Source organism: Aquarana catesbeiana, linkage group LG08 (assembly GCF_042186555.1).
Source record: "Aquarana catesbeiana isolate 2022-GZ linkage group LG08, ASM4218655v1, whole genome shotgun sequence".
In the NCBI taxonomy this organism is placed as follows: domain Eukaryota; kingdom Metazoa; phylum Chordata; class Amphibia; order Anura; family Ranidae; genus Aquarana; species Aquarana catesbeiana.
The window spans coordinates 9,651,360-9,667,691 of record NC_133331.1 but is presented as its reverse complement, the minus strand read 5'-3'; the positions used below and the strand labels follow the sequence as shown (position 1 = coordinate 9,667,691).

Sequence of the window (16,332 nt, the reverse complement as noted above, 5' to 3'; positions counted from 1 at the left end):
CTCCTATGTTTACCAACCCATCACTCCTTGGAGGTATGGCCTGGTCAGAGTCCAGGAGTCCAGGCTGAGGTTGCCACTCCATTCATCGTAGCAGATCACCATAGATGTGCAACTTCCAGGGGTCACCCTTTCCTTCCTTCCATCCCCTGTCAGAAGAACTCTAGCAGCAGCTGTGATGCACTGTCTACATACCCCCCTCCCTATCGAGCCTGAGCGACACACTTTTCCCAGGTCACCATCACTCCTTGGGGGGGTGCTCTGATGAAGGCTAAGCTATCAGTAAGACTCTGCACCTTGGGGTAGCTTGCATTACCTGCCAGGGGTGTCTTTAATAACACAGGGTTTGGGTCCCCAGCATCACAGACCAGCACGGGGTTACAGTAAAGGTAAATATAAGTGGCTGGGGCTTTGTTCCTTTTAGAGATTCCAATGTTTTCTTTGGTTTGTTCTCAGCCATTATGGATAAAGATATCAACCGCATAGGGGGTGCATAGACTTGCATTGTGAGGAAGAGCAGTAAAGCACAATCATGATGTAGCACTGCAATCAGGAAGCAGACCCTGCCTATGTATTGAACAAACATATATATATATATATATATATATATATATATATATATATACGTTGCGGTTTGCAAGTGGTTTACCGGGATTATGGCCAAAGCTATCGGCCATAACCCCGTTTTTTTTTTTTTAGCCGGCGGCTGGCTTTCTCATGAAATGCTTTCTGAAGTTACAGAGGGGACGCCCCCCACAGGTGTTCACCGGTTCGCCTGAGAAACAATCCGGCGATGCGGCCCGCTGCTACCATAGGCTTTTAAAGAGTACATACTCTTTGATCGCCTCTCTGGCCTTGGAGGACCGGAGCGACATCATGACGTCACTTCCGGTCCAGGCTGAAAGTACTTTTTTTTTTCTAAAGCAAAAGATCAAAAAAAAAAATGTATTTATTTTTTTGTTCGTTTGCTTTTAAAGGTAAAGAAGAGATTTGGGGTCTTTTTGACCCCCAGAGCTCTCCATAAAGAGGACCTGTCATCATTATTTCTATTACAAGGGATGTGTACATTTCTTGTAATAGGAATAAAAGTGATCAAATAAAAATTAAAGGGACAGTGTAAAAATAAAAAAGTAAAATAAATAAGTTTTTTTTTTTTTTTTTTAAAGCGCCCCCGTCCCTCCATGCTCATGTGCAGAAGCGAACGCATATGTAAGTCACGCATCCATATGTAAACGATGTTCGCACCACACATGTGAGGTGTCGCCACGGACAACAGAGCGAGAGCAATAATTCTAGCGCTAGACCTCCTCTGGAAGGCTAAACTGGTAACCTGTAAAGTCGTTTAAAGCGTGGCCTATGGAGGTTTTTAAGTACCGTAGTTTGCTGCCATGCAATTTTAAAGTGTGACATGTTAGGTATCTATTTACTCAGCATAACATCATCTTTCACATTTTACAAAAAATTGGGGTATATATTGTGTTTTGTTTTTTTTTTGCTTTTTTTTTATTCATTAAAGTGTATTTTTTCCCCCCCAAAAAATTGCATTCGCAAAACCACTGCGCAAATACCATGTGACATAAAAAATTGCAACAATCGCCGTTTTATTCTCTAGGGTCTCTACTAAAGAAAAATGTACAATGTGTGGGGGGTTCTAAGTAATTTTCTAGCAAAAAATACTGATTTAAACTTGTAAACATAAAAGAGCCAGAAAAAGCCTGATCGGCAAGTGGTTATTAATTTTGGTTATTATATATTATTATTATTATTATACAGGATTTATATAGCACCAACAGTTTACGCAGCGCTTTACAATATAAAAGGGAGTCAATCCAGTTATAATGCAATAAAATACAAGAGGATTAAGAGGGCCCTGCTCAGAAGAGCTTACAATCTAATAGGGTGGGGCAGGTGGTACAAAAGGTTGTGACTGTGGGGGAATGAGCTGATGGAAGTGGTGGGAGATTAGTTGGAGACGTGATAGGCTTCCCTGAAGAGATGAGTTTTCGGGGATCGCCTGAAGGTAGCAAGAGTAGAGGGGATAGCCGGACAGGTGGAGGTAGCGAGTTCCAGAGGATGGGAGAGACTCTGGAGAAATCCTGGAGACGAGCATGGGAGGAGGAGATGAGAGAGCTTGAGAGTAGGAGGTCTTGAGATGAGCGGAGAGGACGATTTGGGTGATATTCGGAGACAAGATTGGTGATGTAGCTTGGGACAGAGTTGTGAATGGGTTTGTACGTTGTGGTTAGTATTTTGAATTTAATTTGCTGGGTGATCGGGAGCCAGTGTAGGGATTGGAGGAGAGGGTTGGTGGTCAGTGTAGGGATTGGAGGAGAGGGTTGGTGGTCAGTGTAGGGATTGGAGAAGAGGGTTGGTGGTCAGTGTAGAGATTGGAGGAGAGGGTTGGCAGACACTGAGCGGTTGGTAAGGTGGATATATATATATATATATGCGTATATACTTTCTTGGACTACTTGGCATCATTCCACCCATCTGTCATGTACAGTGGAGTCCTACGCATTGGGCATCTGTGTTGTGAAACAGATCTGTGACTGTCTAATAAAGGGCTGAGGGGTAATGATGATCGCGCTGTCACACCAGCGACTCTCCTTTCCTCCATTACTTCCATTGTCTGGGCAGTTTGGGTTTCTGAACCTCCAGGAATAGGCAGGGTTAGTCGCTCCGTCCTGGTTTCAGAGATCCATTATCTCACCTGTTCTATTATTTATAATGAATGACCAAAGCGCCAACTTCTAAACCAGTTTACTTCTAACATTTCCCCGCTGTAAATGAGACCTTGGAGTAGAAAGACTGTAATAGAACAGAGTGCCAAACGGAGGACCGTCGCTACGTACGTGCGCCATTACTGATATAGGGAATGCTCCGATAGGCTCAGGGGATTCGTGGCTAGTACATCCGTCTTGCGATACTGGGTTCCTTTGGTTTGAATCCCAGCCTGGACACTATGGGCAAGGAGTTTGTATGATCTCCCTGCGCCTATGTGGATTTCCTCCCACATTCCAAGGACATGCTGGTAACCTAATAGGCCCATGTATGTCCGATTTTGTTTTCGTATTTCCGGCATTGGTTTTGTTTAATTCTGTAATGCTAGTTGTCAGTGGCAGCTGGTGCTCAAAATTTTTGGGGGGGCGCAAATTTTTTTTTAAAAAGAATCATCAATTGCAGCCACTGTGCCCTCAAATGCTGCCACTGTGCCATCAATTGCAGCCACTATGCCATCAAACGCTGCCACTGTGCCCTCAAATGCGGCCACTGTGCAATCAAACGCTGCCACTGTACCCATCAAACGCTGCCACTGTGCCATCAAACGCTGCCACTGTGCCATCAATTGCAGCCACTGTGCCATCAATTGCAGCCACTATGCCATCAAATGCAGCCACTGTGCCATCAATTGCAGCCACTGTGCCATCAAACGCTGCCACTGTGCCCATTAAACGCTGCCACTGTGCCATCAATTGCAGCCACTGTGCCATCAAACGCTGCCACTGTGCCCATTAAACGCTGCCACTGTGCCATCAATTGCAGCCACTGTGCCATCAAACGCTGCCACTGTGCCCATTAAACGCTGCCACTGTGCCATCAATTGCAGCCACTGTGCCATCAAACGCTGCCACTGTGCCCATTAAACGCTGCCACTGTGCCCGTTAAACACTGCCATCAAATGCTGCTACTCTGTACTCAAATGCTGCCACTGTGCCATCAATTGCAGCCACTGTGCCATCAAACGCTGCCACTGTGCCATCAAACGCTGCCACTGTGCCCATTAAACGCTGCCACTGTGCCCATTAAACACTGCCATCAAATGCAGCCACTGTGCCCCTCAAATGCTGTCAGTGTGCCCCTCAAATGCTGCCAGTGTGCCCATCAAATGTTACCAGTGTGCCCATTAAATGCTGCCAGTGTGCCCTTGAATGCCCCCAGTGTGACCCCCGCCCGGCACTTACCCTGTCTTGGTGGGGCAGCGGGTGAGGGCGATGAGCGGGGTCCTTCGTGCGTCTCCTGCCGTCCTCATCTCCCGTCATCTCCTCCTGATAGGCGTCCAATAGTGGCGCCTGTCGTTTCCCCCAATCAGGTGACAGGTAACAGACCCGGGCACCTGATTGGCGGAGAGGCGGTTTAGTGTTAGGAAAGCGAATATTCATTCGCTTTTCTAACACAGCTGGGCGCTCGCAGGTCACCTTTTTTTTTACGCCTATTAGAGCCTATGGCTCTAATCAGGTGCTTCAAAAACACCCCCCTGCTGCTGTAAATCAGGTGCCCTGCGCCCGAAAAGGGGCTGGGCGCCTGAATAGGGGGTGGCAGCGGTGGCCATAGATAGATACATGCAATGCACAAATCTATCTATTGGTGATAGAGGGGGTGGCAGGAGAGAGGGGGCGGCGCCCGTGCACCCTTAATGCATGGGCCGCCACTGCTAGTTGTTTTAGGTGTCTGTGACCACTGCATCCTTAACAACTATGACTCATCTGCTGTCAGCGGGATTTCCCACTGACAGCGGAATATAAACAAACTAGTTCGGACGAGTTCAATATGGATTTTGAGGAGAACCCTCCAAAAACTCCAAAATGTACAAAAAAAAGGCATAGGGTTCCCCCTAAAATCCACACCAGGCCCTTATCGGAGTATGCAGCCCAGCAGGTCAGGTATGGTTCAGAAGGGAAGAGGGTGCGATTGCCCCCCCCTTCTGAACCATACCAGGCCACATGCCCTCAACATGGGGGGAGGGGGAGCTTTGGGGCAGGGGGGCTCCCACCTCAAAGCACCTTGTCCCAATGATGATAGGGACAAGGGCCTCTTCCCCACAACCCTGGCCAGTGGTTGTAGGGGATCTGCGGTCAGAATCTGATAGCCCCCCCCTCTAACCACTTCCCGTCAAATGACGGCAGAGCGGTGCGGCTCTCTTTCTGGGACGGCGCCCAGTTTAGCCGCGACACGGCGTGACCCAGATCTGCCACTCTTTACCCATTTGATCGACTGTGTCCAATCATGTCATGATTTTACAATGGAATAGCGGGGTTGTGGCTGCAGCTAAATGCCATAACCCCGGTATTAAAATTTTCCTCAGCTGCCGCTCTTTTAACGATAAAAGTGATCCGAGTGGCTGATTAGCCGCTGAATCGCTTTTACAAGCGGAGGGAGGAGTCACGGTGGTTCACGGCTGATGTAAACCAGGACATTTTTTTTTTTTGGAAAGCAGTTACATAGTTACATAGTAGGGGAGGTTGAAAAAAGACACAAGTCCATCAAGTCCAACCTATGTGAAACGGGGTTTATTTTATTTTTTTCAAGGGGTTTTTTTGGGGTTTTTTTTTTTTGTTGATGTTTTTCATTGTAGAGGAGAAATGTGGGGGGGGGGGTCTTATAGAAAAGTTCCCAAGTGCATGAAGAGCTTAAATGTCAGAACCCATATACATTGGGTGATTTTTGACCCCCTAATGCTCGAACGCATGTGTCAGATTCAGAAAAATTTTATATAAACCTTTCATAGATGAGAAAGCACAGATGAAATTGGGAGACCCGGCATCTCCAGGTGAAAGTCGGCAAGTTCCCGGCTATGGGTATTATTACAGGCTTAAGACTTTATATAACAGAATCTATATACCAGTGATGGAGGACCTTGGCACCCCAGATGTTTTGGAACTACATTTCCCATGATCCTCAGCTACACTGCAGAGTGCATGAGCATCATGGGAAATGTAGTTCCAAAACACCTGGGGTGCCAAGGTTTGCCGTCACTGCTATATACTTTGGATGACCTTTCACCCCTGATACTTAAGCTGACGAGTCCCATTTAGGAAAACTGAATATAAATCTTCCATAAGATTGGCACAATTATTATGAATTTGGAATCCCGACATCTCCAGGTGAGAGCCGGCAAGTTCCCAGGCAGGGGCGGACTGACCATTTGGGCCCTCGGGCACTGCCCGAGGGCCCCATGCCACTAAGGGGCCCCATCAGGGTTGCCAGCCTCAATAAAACCAGGGACAGTATGTAAAAATCTGTGTTTTTTTAAAAATCCAAAGACTATAGCTGCCCCACCTCTCCAGTACCTTTTCAGTGTGTGTGTGTGTATTCTGTGTGTGTATATTGTGTGTCTGTGTGTGTATACTGTATGTGTGTGTGTGTATACTGTGTGGCCCCATAATCTGTTGCCTGGGGGCCCCATAATCTCCTATTGCCCGGGGGCCCCATAATCTCCTATTGCCCGGGGGCCCCATAATCTCCTATTGCCCGGGGGCCCCATGAGTTGTCAGTCCGCCCCTGTTCCCAGGTATGGGTATTACAGGCTCAACAGCTTAAATAGCAGAACTCATATACTTTGGATGACTCTTGACCTCTAATGCTCAAGCCGATGAGTCAGATTCAGGAAAAACTGAATACAATACCTTCCATAGGTATGATGGCACAATCATTATGAATTTCGGAAACCCGGCATCTCCAGGTGAACCCCAGCAAGTTCCCAGGTATGGGTATTACAGGCTTAAGAAGTTAAATAACAGAACTCAAAATACTACAGGTGATCTTTGACCCCCTGGTGGTCGAGCTGAGGAGTCAGATTCAGAAACATTTTATATAAACCTTTCATGGGTAAGAAAGCTCAACCATGATTTGGGAAACCCGGCATCTCCAGGTAAAGGCCGGCAAGTTCCCAGGTATGGGTATTGAAGGCTCACCAGACTAAAGAGCAGAACTCTTGTAATGAAGGCGACCTTTGACCTCCAATCCTCAAGCTGATGAGCCCAGATTCAAAAAAATTGAATAAAAACCTTTGATAGGTAAGAAAGCTCAATCATTATGAATTAGGAAACCCGACATCTCCAGGTGAAAGCCGGCAAGTTCCCAGGTATGGGTATTACAGGCTCAAGACTTTAAATAACAGAATCCATATACTTGAGTGGCATTTTGGCCCCTGATGCTTAAGCTGATGAGTCGGATTCAGAAAAATCGGATACAAACCTTTCATAGGTAAGATGGCACAATTATTATGAATTAGGACAACCCACATCTCCTGGTGAGAGCTGGCAAGTTCCCAGGTATGGGTATTATAGGCTCATGACAATAAATAACAGAAACTATATATATTGCCAAAAGTATTGGGACGCCTGCCTTTACACGCACCTGAACTTTAATGACATCCCAGTCTTATGCCCCGTACACACGGTCGGATTTTCCGATGGAAAATGTCCGATCGGAGCGTGTTGTCGGAAATTCTGACCGTGTGTGGGCTCCATCGGACATTTTCCATCGGATTTTCCGACACACACAGTTGGAGAGCAGGAGATAAAATTTTCCGACAACAAAATCCGCTGTCGGAAATTCCGATCGTGTGTACACAAATCCGACGGACAAAGTGCCACGCATGCTCAGAATAAATAAAGAGATGAAAGCTATTGGCTACTGCCCCGTTTATAGTCCCGACGTACGTGTTTTACGTCACCGCGTTTAGAACGATCGGATTTTCCGACAACTTTGTGTGACCGTGTGTATGCAAGACAAGTTTGAGCCAACATCCGTCGAAAAAAATCCTAGGATTTTGTTGTCGGAATGTCCGAACAAAGTCCGACCGTGTGTACGGGGCATTAGTCCGTAGGGTTCAATATTAAGTTGGCCCACCCTTTGCAGCTATAACAGCTTCAACTCTTCTGGGAAGGCCGTCCACAAGGTTTAGGAGTGTGTCTATGGGAATGTTTAACCATTCTTCCAGAAGCATATTTGTGAGGTCAGGCACTGATGTCGGATGAGAAGGCCTGGCTCACAGTTTCTGCTCTAATTCATCCCAAAGGACTCTGTGCAGGCCAGTCAAGTTTCTCCACCCCAAACTCGCTCATCCATGTCTTTATGGACCTTTCTTTATGCACTGGTCCAAATCATTTGGTGGAGGGGGGGGGATTATGGTGTGGGGGTTGTTTTTCGGGGGTTGGGTTTGGCCCCGTAGTTCCAGTGAAGGGAACTCTTAAGGTGTCAGCATACCAAGATATTTTGACACAAGAGCCGCTGCCCGTAGGAGCCCGCAACGCGCCCGCTGCCCACCCGCAACCTACATGGGGTAAGTGCCGGGCTTGATGACTGACTGCTTGATTGACCGACTGGGGGGGGACCCGACCTACCTATAGCTGGCGGGGTAAGGGATGCCACCACTGCAGGCGTCCCAATACTTTGGTAATTTAGTGTACTTGAGTGACATTTGGCCCCTACTGCTCAAGCTGATGAGCTGGATTCAGAAAAATTCAAAAAAGCTTTGACAAATAAAAAAGCTAATCATAGAACGATTTATTTTTAAGTAAATGGTAATATGACTACCATTTTTTAACATCTTAAAGTTTAAAAATGTTAGTCATATTACCATTTATTTAAAAATAAATCATTCTATGTGTGTGCACTGTGCAGGGCGCCGGACTAATGGGTGTCTATTAGGTCCGTCAATTTTTGACAAGCATGTGATTAAAGCCAGAGGCTCTAATTGGCTTGTTTTAGAATGTCCTCGGGGCGCAGAGCACTGCCCCTCCCACTTTTGATTTTCGCGAATCAATATTCACCATCGTGTCACTTCCAGTTTCCGGCTTCTCGTCCCAGGTGCGGCCGGACCAGAGTCTTGTAGAGTGGGAGAATTATCGTTTTATCTCTGGAGTTGATCCCCTTCTTAATACCAATATTCTGTTTGCTTTGTTAGCAGCAGCTTGGCATTGCTGAGCCTATCATCTACTAGGACCCCCAGGTCCTTTTCCATCCTAGATCCCCCCAGAGGTTCTCCCCCCAGTCTATAGATTGCATTCATATTTTTGCCACCCAAATGCATTATTTTACATTTTTCTACATTGAACTTCATTTGCCATGTAGTTGCCACCCCATTCATTTGTTCAGATCTTTCTGCAAGGTTTCCACATCCTGCGGAGAAGTTATTGCCCTGCTTAGCTTAGTATCGTCTGCAAACACAGAGATTGAACTGTTTATCCCATCCTCCAGGTCGTCTACGAACAAATTAAATAGGATTGGTCCCAGCACAGAATCCTGTGGGACCCCCACTACCCACTATATAGTCCATATAAAAAGATTATAGCAATGTGATAGGTTGTGTAACCATAAAATGTCCATCCACAAATGGAAGCCTCCACGAGGGGATTAGAAGCAAAATCCAGAAGAAGCTAGAGCAGCCCTTTTTCAACCAGGGTGCCTTAAGGTCTCATCAGGGGTGCCTTGGCAAAATGCCTAAAAATCACCCCAAAATTGCATACAAGCTGGTGGGTGGATACAACCCTTCTCTTAGTTACACAAAGCCACAGGTTTTCATTGTCCACCATTACAACCTTCTAGCTGCCAACCTCCTAAAGACCAACGGCATCATCATTTGATAAGGAGGAGGTCAGTTGCCTGGATATCATCCTTGTTTGACCCTCCCTTGGAAGAAGAGAAACATTGGAATACTAGTCAGTATAAAAAAGTGTATTAGCTTTTTGAGGAATAAATCACCTTTAACGTTGGTGTTGCTGCAATATGTAAAACGGTCAGAATAGTTTTTACAATGGGGGGCTTCAAGACGGTCCATCATTTTGGAGGGTGCCTCGAGATTGACCATAATCTTAAAGGGTGCCTCGACTGAAAAAAAAGGTTGAGAAGCACTGAGCTAGAGTATAAAAAGAGAAGAGAGGCGCCTCTAAGCGTCAGTTCACACTACAGCGCCTTGGGATCCGACTTGTCAGACCTCAAGTTGCCCCAAGTCGCTGGACCTAAGAAATTCCATTGAAGTGAATGAGAGCCGTCTTAATGTACACTAATGAAGTCGCTCCGAGTTCAGAAAAGGTTCCTGTACTATATCAAGGCGACTTCTAGGCAACTTGTACCCATAGATTTCAATGGAAGTTGCCTCCAAGTCGGACCTCCATCTATGTTGAAGTGACTTTACAGGAAAAAGAAAATAATTTACCGAGGAATTTCCCACGTTTACCCAGGCAACCCCTTCCCTCCCGCAGAGCTGATTATTCTGTGATTGGCCACAGCCAAAGACGCCTGCCCCGGTGGCAACTTTAAGTCGCCTTGTAAGTTGCGCAAAGTCACGCTGAAGTCGCCTCCAAATCGCCTTGCAAAGTCGCGCTGTAAGTCGGTGTGAACCGAGCCTAAAGCCTCGCACACACGATGGGATTGTTGGCCAACAAAACCGTTGGAATTTTGTCCGAAGGGCGTTGGCCCAAACTCGTCTTGCATACACACGGCCACACAATTGTTGGCCAACAAATACGAAGGTAGTGACGTACTACGTGGTTTTTCAGCTCTTTAGCGCCACCCTTTGGGCTCCTTCTGCTAATTTCGTGTTTCGTGTTGATTTGCGCTTTTCATTTCGTGCTTTTCAGTTTGTTTCTGAACGGCCGGAGATAATGTTGCGGAATCGGAGGAGATAACGTGTTATTTATTATTGGCCTTGGAGTTATTGCTTTGACATTATTTTTTTGGTTGAATAATGATTTGATTTGGTATATTTTCTATATTTTTGGATGCATAGAATGCACTTTTTGGTTACGTTCTATTGGCAGATATCATGTCTAATTTTATTTGTTTTCTTTTTTTTAATGCACAATAAAAAAAAATTGTGTAGAATAATACTTGGCTATGTGTTTTACTTCAAATGACAGTTTGGGAGTCGGCAGTTACATTTTATAACATACAATGTAAAATTAACAAGGGACACCAACATAGTTATATCTTTGATCTTAAAAACTACGGGATAATGGTGAAAAAAGTTGGGGTTGGTGGTGTGTGTGTCTTTGATTAAGTAGGGCACCTCATCCTGATAGATAACTGGAAAAGTATGATAGGATTATTGCGGTGCCCAGAAATTTTATACAAAGAGTAATTTGTTAAAATTAGATTGATTTTATTACAAAGATTATTTTTTAGAAAAGGAGTCCAGTAAACGCATTTCATTTACAGTACAGGCACATATAGGAGCATATACATGTATGTTACAACCAGTGAAGGAATGGAATAAACCCCTACTAGTTTCGCCAAAACATTGGCTTCTTCAGGGGATAAAGTAGGTTGTAATTCTACAAAAGAGAATTGAAATTAGTAATCAAATGTACAGTATACACAGATAACTGAGAGCAATGTCATGCGAACCACCGACAGAAGTACATGGAAACTACGCAGTGGTGCCCAATCAATAGGTCCCAGCCAAGATGAAAAATGATGTCAACTGTGATGATGGCAACTGATTCACAGTTGACATCATTTTTCATCTTGGCTGGGACCTATTGATTGGGCACCACTGCGTAGTTTCCATGTACTTCTGTCGGTGGTTCGCATGACATTGCTCTCAGTTATCTGTATATACTGTACATTTGATTACTAATTTCAATTCTCTTTTGTAGAATTACAACCTACTTTATCCCCTGAAGAAGCCAATGTTTTGGCGAAAATAGTAGGGATTTATTCCATTCCTTCACTGGTTGTAACATACATGTATATGCTCCTATATGTGCCTGTACTGTAAATGAAATGCGTTTACTGGACTCCTTTTTTTAAAAATAATCTTTGTAATAAAATCAATCTAATTTTAACAAATTACTCTTTGTATAAAATTTCTGGGCACCGCAATAATCCTATCATCTCACCCACTTTTATGGGATAATGGTGTTGTGGTAACACAACAAAGCAATAACTCCAAGGCCAATAATAAATAACACGTTATCTCCTCCAATTCCGCAACATGTCTGGTTGACGAACGGCCGTTCAGAAACGAACTGAAAAGCGCGAAATGAAAAGCGCGAATCAACACTCACCAAACTTCTATTAACTCGAAATTAGCAGAAGGAGCCCAAAGGGTTTTGTTGGCCAACAATCCGATCGTGTGTACGAGGCTCATCAGTATCACCGGCAAAGCAGCTTCATTATTTATCCCATTAAAGAAGAAGAGAATCGTCCTTGCTTCCGAGCATGCGTGTTTGTACTTGTGTACACGCGCTCGGAAAATCAGACAACGCACATTTGTTCGCGGAGAATTTAAAAACCTGCCGGCCAACATTTGTTTGGCAGAAAGTCCGACAACAATTGTCCGATGGAGCATACACAGGGCTGTGTTTTGGCCTAGGCCGACAAGGCCTAGGCCTAGGGCGGCACTTTGTGGGGGGCGGCAAAAAGGGCCGCCCCCCCCCCTCATGAGATAATGCCCCCCCCACCCGTCTTGCTGGTGCTTGGCAGAGGATGGGGGCGTGTATCTCACGCCCCCCCTACTCTCTGACAAGCACGCCCATACACCACGGCGCCGCTACAGATAGCCGGCCGCCGTGGGCTGCAAGTGTGCGGGAGGCGGCAGCAGGAGCCGGGAATCAGCAAGACGGGTGGGGGGGCTTTATCTCATGCGGGGGGGCAGCGTGTGTCACTCGCGCCCCCATAAGCAACAGGTGACAGGTGGAGCCTTAAGCTCCGCCTACCCTCCCCTGCACTGCTTTCCTGCAGTGAATCTTCACAGTGGGCACAGTGGCTGCAATTGATGGGCACAGTGGCTGCGTTTGATGGCACACTGGCTGCGTTTGATGGCACAGTGGCTGCGTTTGATGGCACAGTGGCTGTGTTTGATGGGGCACAGTGGCTGCGTTTGATGGGGCACAGTGGCTGCAATTGATGGCCACAGTGGCTGCAATTGATGGGCACAGTGGCTGCAATTGATGGGCACAGTGGCTGCGTTTGATGGCACAGTGGCTGCGTTTGATGGCACAGTGGCTGCGTTTGATAGCACAGTGGCTGCGTTTGATAGCACAGTGGCTGCGTTTGATGGGCACAGTGGCTGCGTTTGATGGGCACAGTGGCTGCGTTTGATGGGCACAGTGACTGCGTTTGATAGCACAGTGGCAGCGTTTGATGGGCACAGTGGCTGCATTTGATGGGCACAATGGCTGCATTTGATGGGCACAGTGGCTGCATTTGATGGGCACAATGGCTGCATTTGATGGGCCACACAATTCCCGTCGAAAAATCCGATCGTGTGTACGAGGCTTAAAGTGGTTGTAAAGGTTTGTTTTTTTTTTTTTTTTAAATAACGAATATGTTATACTTCCCTCCACTGTGCAGTTCGTTCTGCACAGAGTGGCCCTGATCCGGCTGTTCTGGGGTCCCACGGCGGCTGTCTCAGCTCCTCCCCGCAATAGATAAACCCTTCGGGAAGCTCTCTCCCGAGGGGGTTACTGTGCGGGCGCGCTCCCATCTCATACACTCTGCGTCCATAGACACATATCTCGGTCCCGCCCCCCGGCGGCCGCGTCATTCAGATTTGATTGAAAACAGTGCAAGCCAATGGCTGCGCTGTTATCAATTTATCCAAAGAAGAGCCGAGAAGCCATTGCGTTCTCGACACGGGACTTTCGAGGGCTCAGGTACACTGGGGGGCTGGGGGGGCCTGTAACCATCAGATGTTTTTTCACCTTAATGAATAGGATGCATTAAGGTGAAAAAAAAAAAAAACGGAAGGTTTACAACCCCTTTAAGTGTAGCGATATGTTGCTAAACATTGTACCTTCATTAGGCACCTTCCTGCCCAGGCCAATTTTCAGCTTTCAGCGCTGTCGCAATTTGAATGACAATTGCGCGGTCATACCACACTGTACCCAAACAAATTTTTTATCATTTTGTTCCCACAAATAGAGATTTCTTTTGGTGGTATTTGATCAGCTCTGCGGTTTTTATTTTTTGCGCAACAAATAAAAAAAGTTATAAAAAAAAAAATTAAAAAATATAAAATATAAAAAATATAAAAAGTTTTTCGTTGTTTCTGTTAAAAATTTTTGTAAATAAATAAGTTTTTTCTTCAAAGACGGGCACTGATATGGCTGCACTGACGGGCACTGATATGGCTGCACTGACGGGCACTGATAAGGCAGCACTGATGGGCACCAATGAGGTGGCACTGATGAGGTGGCACTGACAGGCACTGATGATGGGCACTGATAGGCGGCACTGATGGACACTGATAGGTTGCACTGGTATGCAGCACTGATGGGCACTCATAGGTGGCACTGATGGGCACTCATAGGCGGCACTGATGGGCACTTATGGGTGGCACTGATGGCTACTTATGGGTGGCACTGATAGGTGGCACAGATGGGCACTAATGGGCACTGATAGGTGGGCACTGATGGGCACTGATAGGTGGCACAGATGGACACTGATGGCTGGCACTGTTGACACTGAATGGTGGCACTGATGACATTGATGGGTGGCATTGCTGGGCATCACTGGTTTATAATGGTGCCAGTCAGTGCCCATTTGTGGGCACTGTTGGGCACAGACTGGGCACATGTGGATGGCTATGGGGTACATACCTGGCCATCCACATGTTGCCCACTTCCCTGGAGGTCCTGGCGGCTCCCCTGGTGATCTAGTGCAGGCATCCGAGGGGGGGCTGCGCTGATAAACTATTATCGCAGACCCTTCCTGTCAGAAGAGCTGCCGATTGGCTCTCCTCTACTCGCGTCTGTCAGATGCGAGTGAGGAAAAGCCGATCAACGGCTTTTCTTATCGACATCGTGATCAGCCGTGATTGGACACGGCTGATCACGTGGTAAAGAGCCTCCGCCGGAGGCTCTTTACCAAGATCGGTGGAGCGGTGTGTCAGACTAACACACTGCTACACCGATCGCCGCGGTGCGCGCCCCCCATGGGCGCGCGGCGGCTGTTATCCTGAAGGATGTCATATGACGCCCAGTCAGGATAACTGAACCACCGCCCGGCCGTCAATCTGCTATAGGCCGGGTGGGAAGTTGTTAAATGTAACCATTTTGCTACACTTAGAGGTGCCACTCTTCTCTTTTATACTGGAGTTACTTGTATATCAAGACATCGTTTGTATATCAAGTCAAAATGTATTTTAAAAATGTTGCTTGTCTTGCAAAACGCTCTCAAACCAAATGACTCCCAAACCAAGGGTTTTTTACTGTATTCGCATTCTTTTATAAACCCAACTGCTGCTGGTATTCGAAAAACCAAACGTTTGGAATATCAACAGCTTGGCGAATACAAATCTTCGCAGTCCTGCAATAAAAGTTGATTTTCTTCCCCCTGCGGTCTTCGCCTTCGCCTCTTCCGATGATAAACGGCATAACGTGGCCTTGACATGCTTCATTTCCAGCGGAGGTCTCTGCGTCTAATACACATCTGCAGTGATAAAAAATCCAATGTTGTTCCTCTACCTCTCAGCCGCAGACTTCTGCAGTCTGTAGTGTGACTAGACTGCAGGATTTGCCGGATCGCTGAATTAAAAGACAAAAGCCCCCCCCCCCCCCTAATTACCGTCACAGCACCAGCCCGGCCACCTCCGAAAAAAAAACCACTCGCTGCACCACAACTCGGGGGAAAAAAAGAACAAAAAGAGGCAACAGCAAATTTAACCAGAATCCAGGAATTTGGGGGCTTTCCACGTGGAAGATGGCGTTTATCCCACAGACAGCCGGATGTATGTTGAAGTCCGTCAGGGACCTCATCCCCCGGACAATTCGGAGGAGAACAAGACGTGAGTTTTGGGGTCGTTTTCTTCATTTCCAGCTCCTGTATCTTTGTATATCTTTTTATACACATTGTAGCCTAGATTCCCCAAAGTGTGTTTTGTTACACGTTGCTGGGATAGTTGTTATAATGTTTCTTTTTTTCTATTACTGTTTTTTGTTTATTTGATAGTCTTGAAATATTTTGCTTTATAAACTGGTGAGATTGTGGATTGTTGGGTGAAAGGGAGCCTTTTTTTTTTTTGCTACATATATATAATTCAACAAGGTAGAACAAAAGCAACGTTCAATAACCTACAGCAGTGGTCCCCAAACTGCATCACGGGGGCCGGATGTTGCCCTTTACTTACCTTTATCTGGCTCTTGGGGCACTATTCCACTGATACCAATGATGGGGCACTATTCCCCTCACTAATACCAGTGATGGGGCACTATTCCTCCCACTGACACAATCAATGGGGCACTATTCCTCCCACTGACACAATCAATGGGGCACTATTCCTCTCACTGATACCAATGATGGGGGCACTATTCCCCCCATTAAAACCAATGATGGGGCACTACTCCTTCCACTGACACCAATCATGGGGCACTATTCCTCCCATTGAATCCAATGACAGGGCACTGTTCCTCCCACTAATACCAATGATTGGGCACTATTTCTCCCATTAAAACCAATGATGGGGCACTATTCCTCCCATTAAAACCAATGATGGGGCACTATTCCTCTCATTAAAACCAAATGATGGGGCACTATTCCTCCCATTAAAACCAATGATGGTGCACTATTCCTCTCATTAAAACCAAATGATGAGGCACTATTTCTCCC

The 16,332-nt window shown here is 46.3% G+C and overlaps 1 protein-coding gene across 5 annotated transcripts in view; it reads left to right on the top strand.

Annotated features, from left to right (window-relative positions):
• Positions 1 to 16,332, top strand: part of KCNIP2 (potassium voltage-gated channel interacting protein 2) — a 533,119-nt gene that overhangs the window by 437,207 nt on the left and 79,580 nt on the right. Inside the window, exon 1 of one of the 5 annotated variants that reach the window (XM_073595496.1) lies at positions 15,277 to 15,511. The exons of the other annotated variants lie outside the window; for them this stretch is intronic. Coding sequence (XP_073451597.1) covers positions 15,427 to 15,511 — 85 coding nt within the window. The 5' untranslated portion in view covers positions 15,277 to 15,426. Of the gene's footprint in view, positions 1 to 15,276; positions 15,512 to 16,332 lie in introns of those variants that run through there. 5 annotated transcript variants of the gene reach the window in all.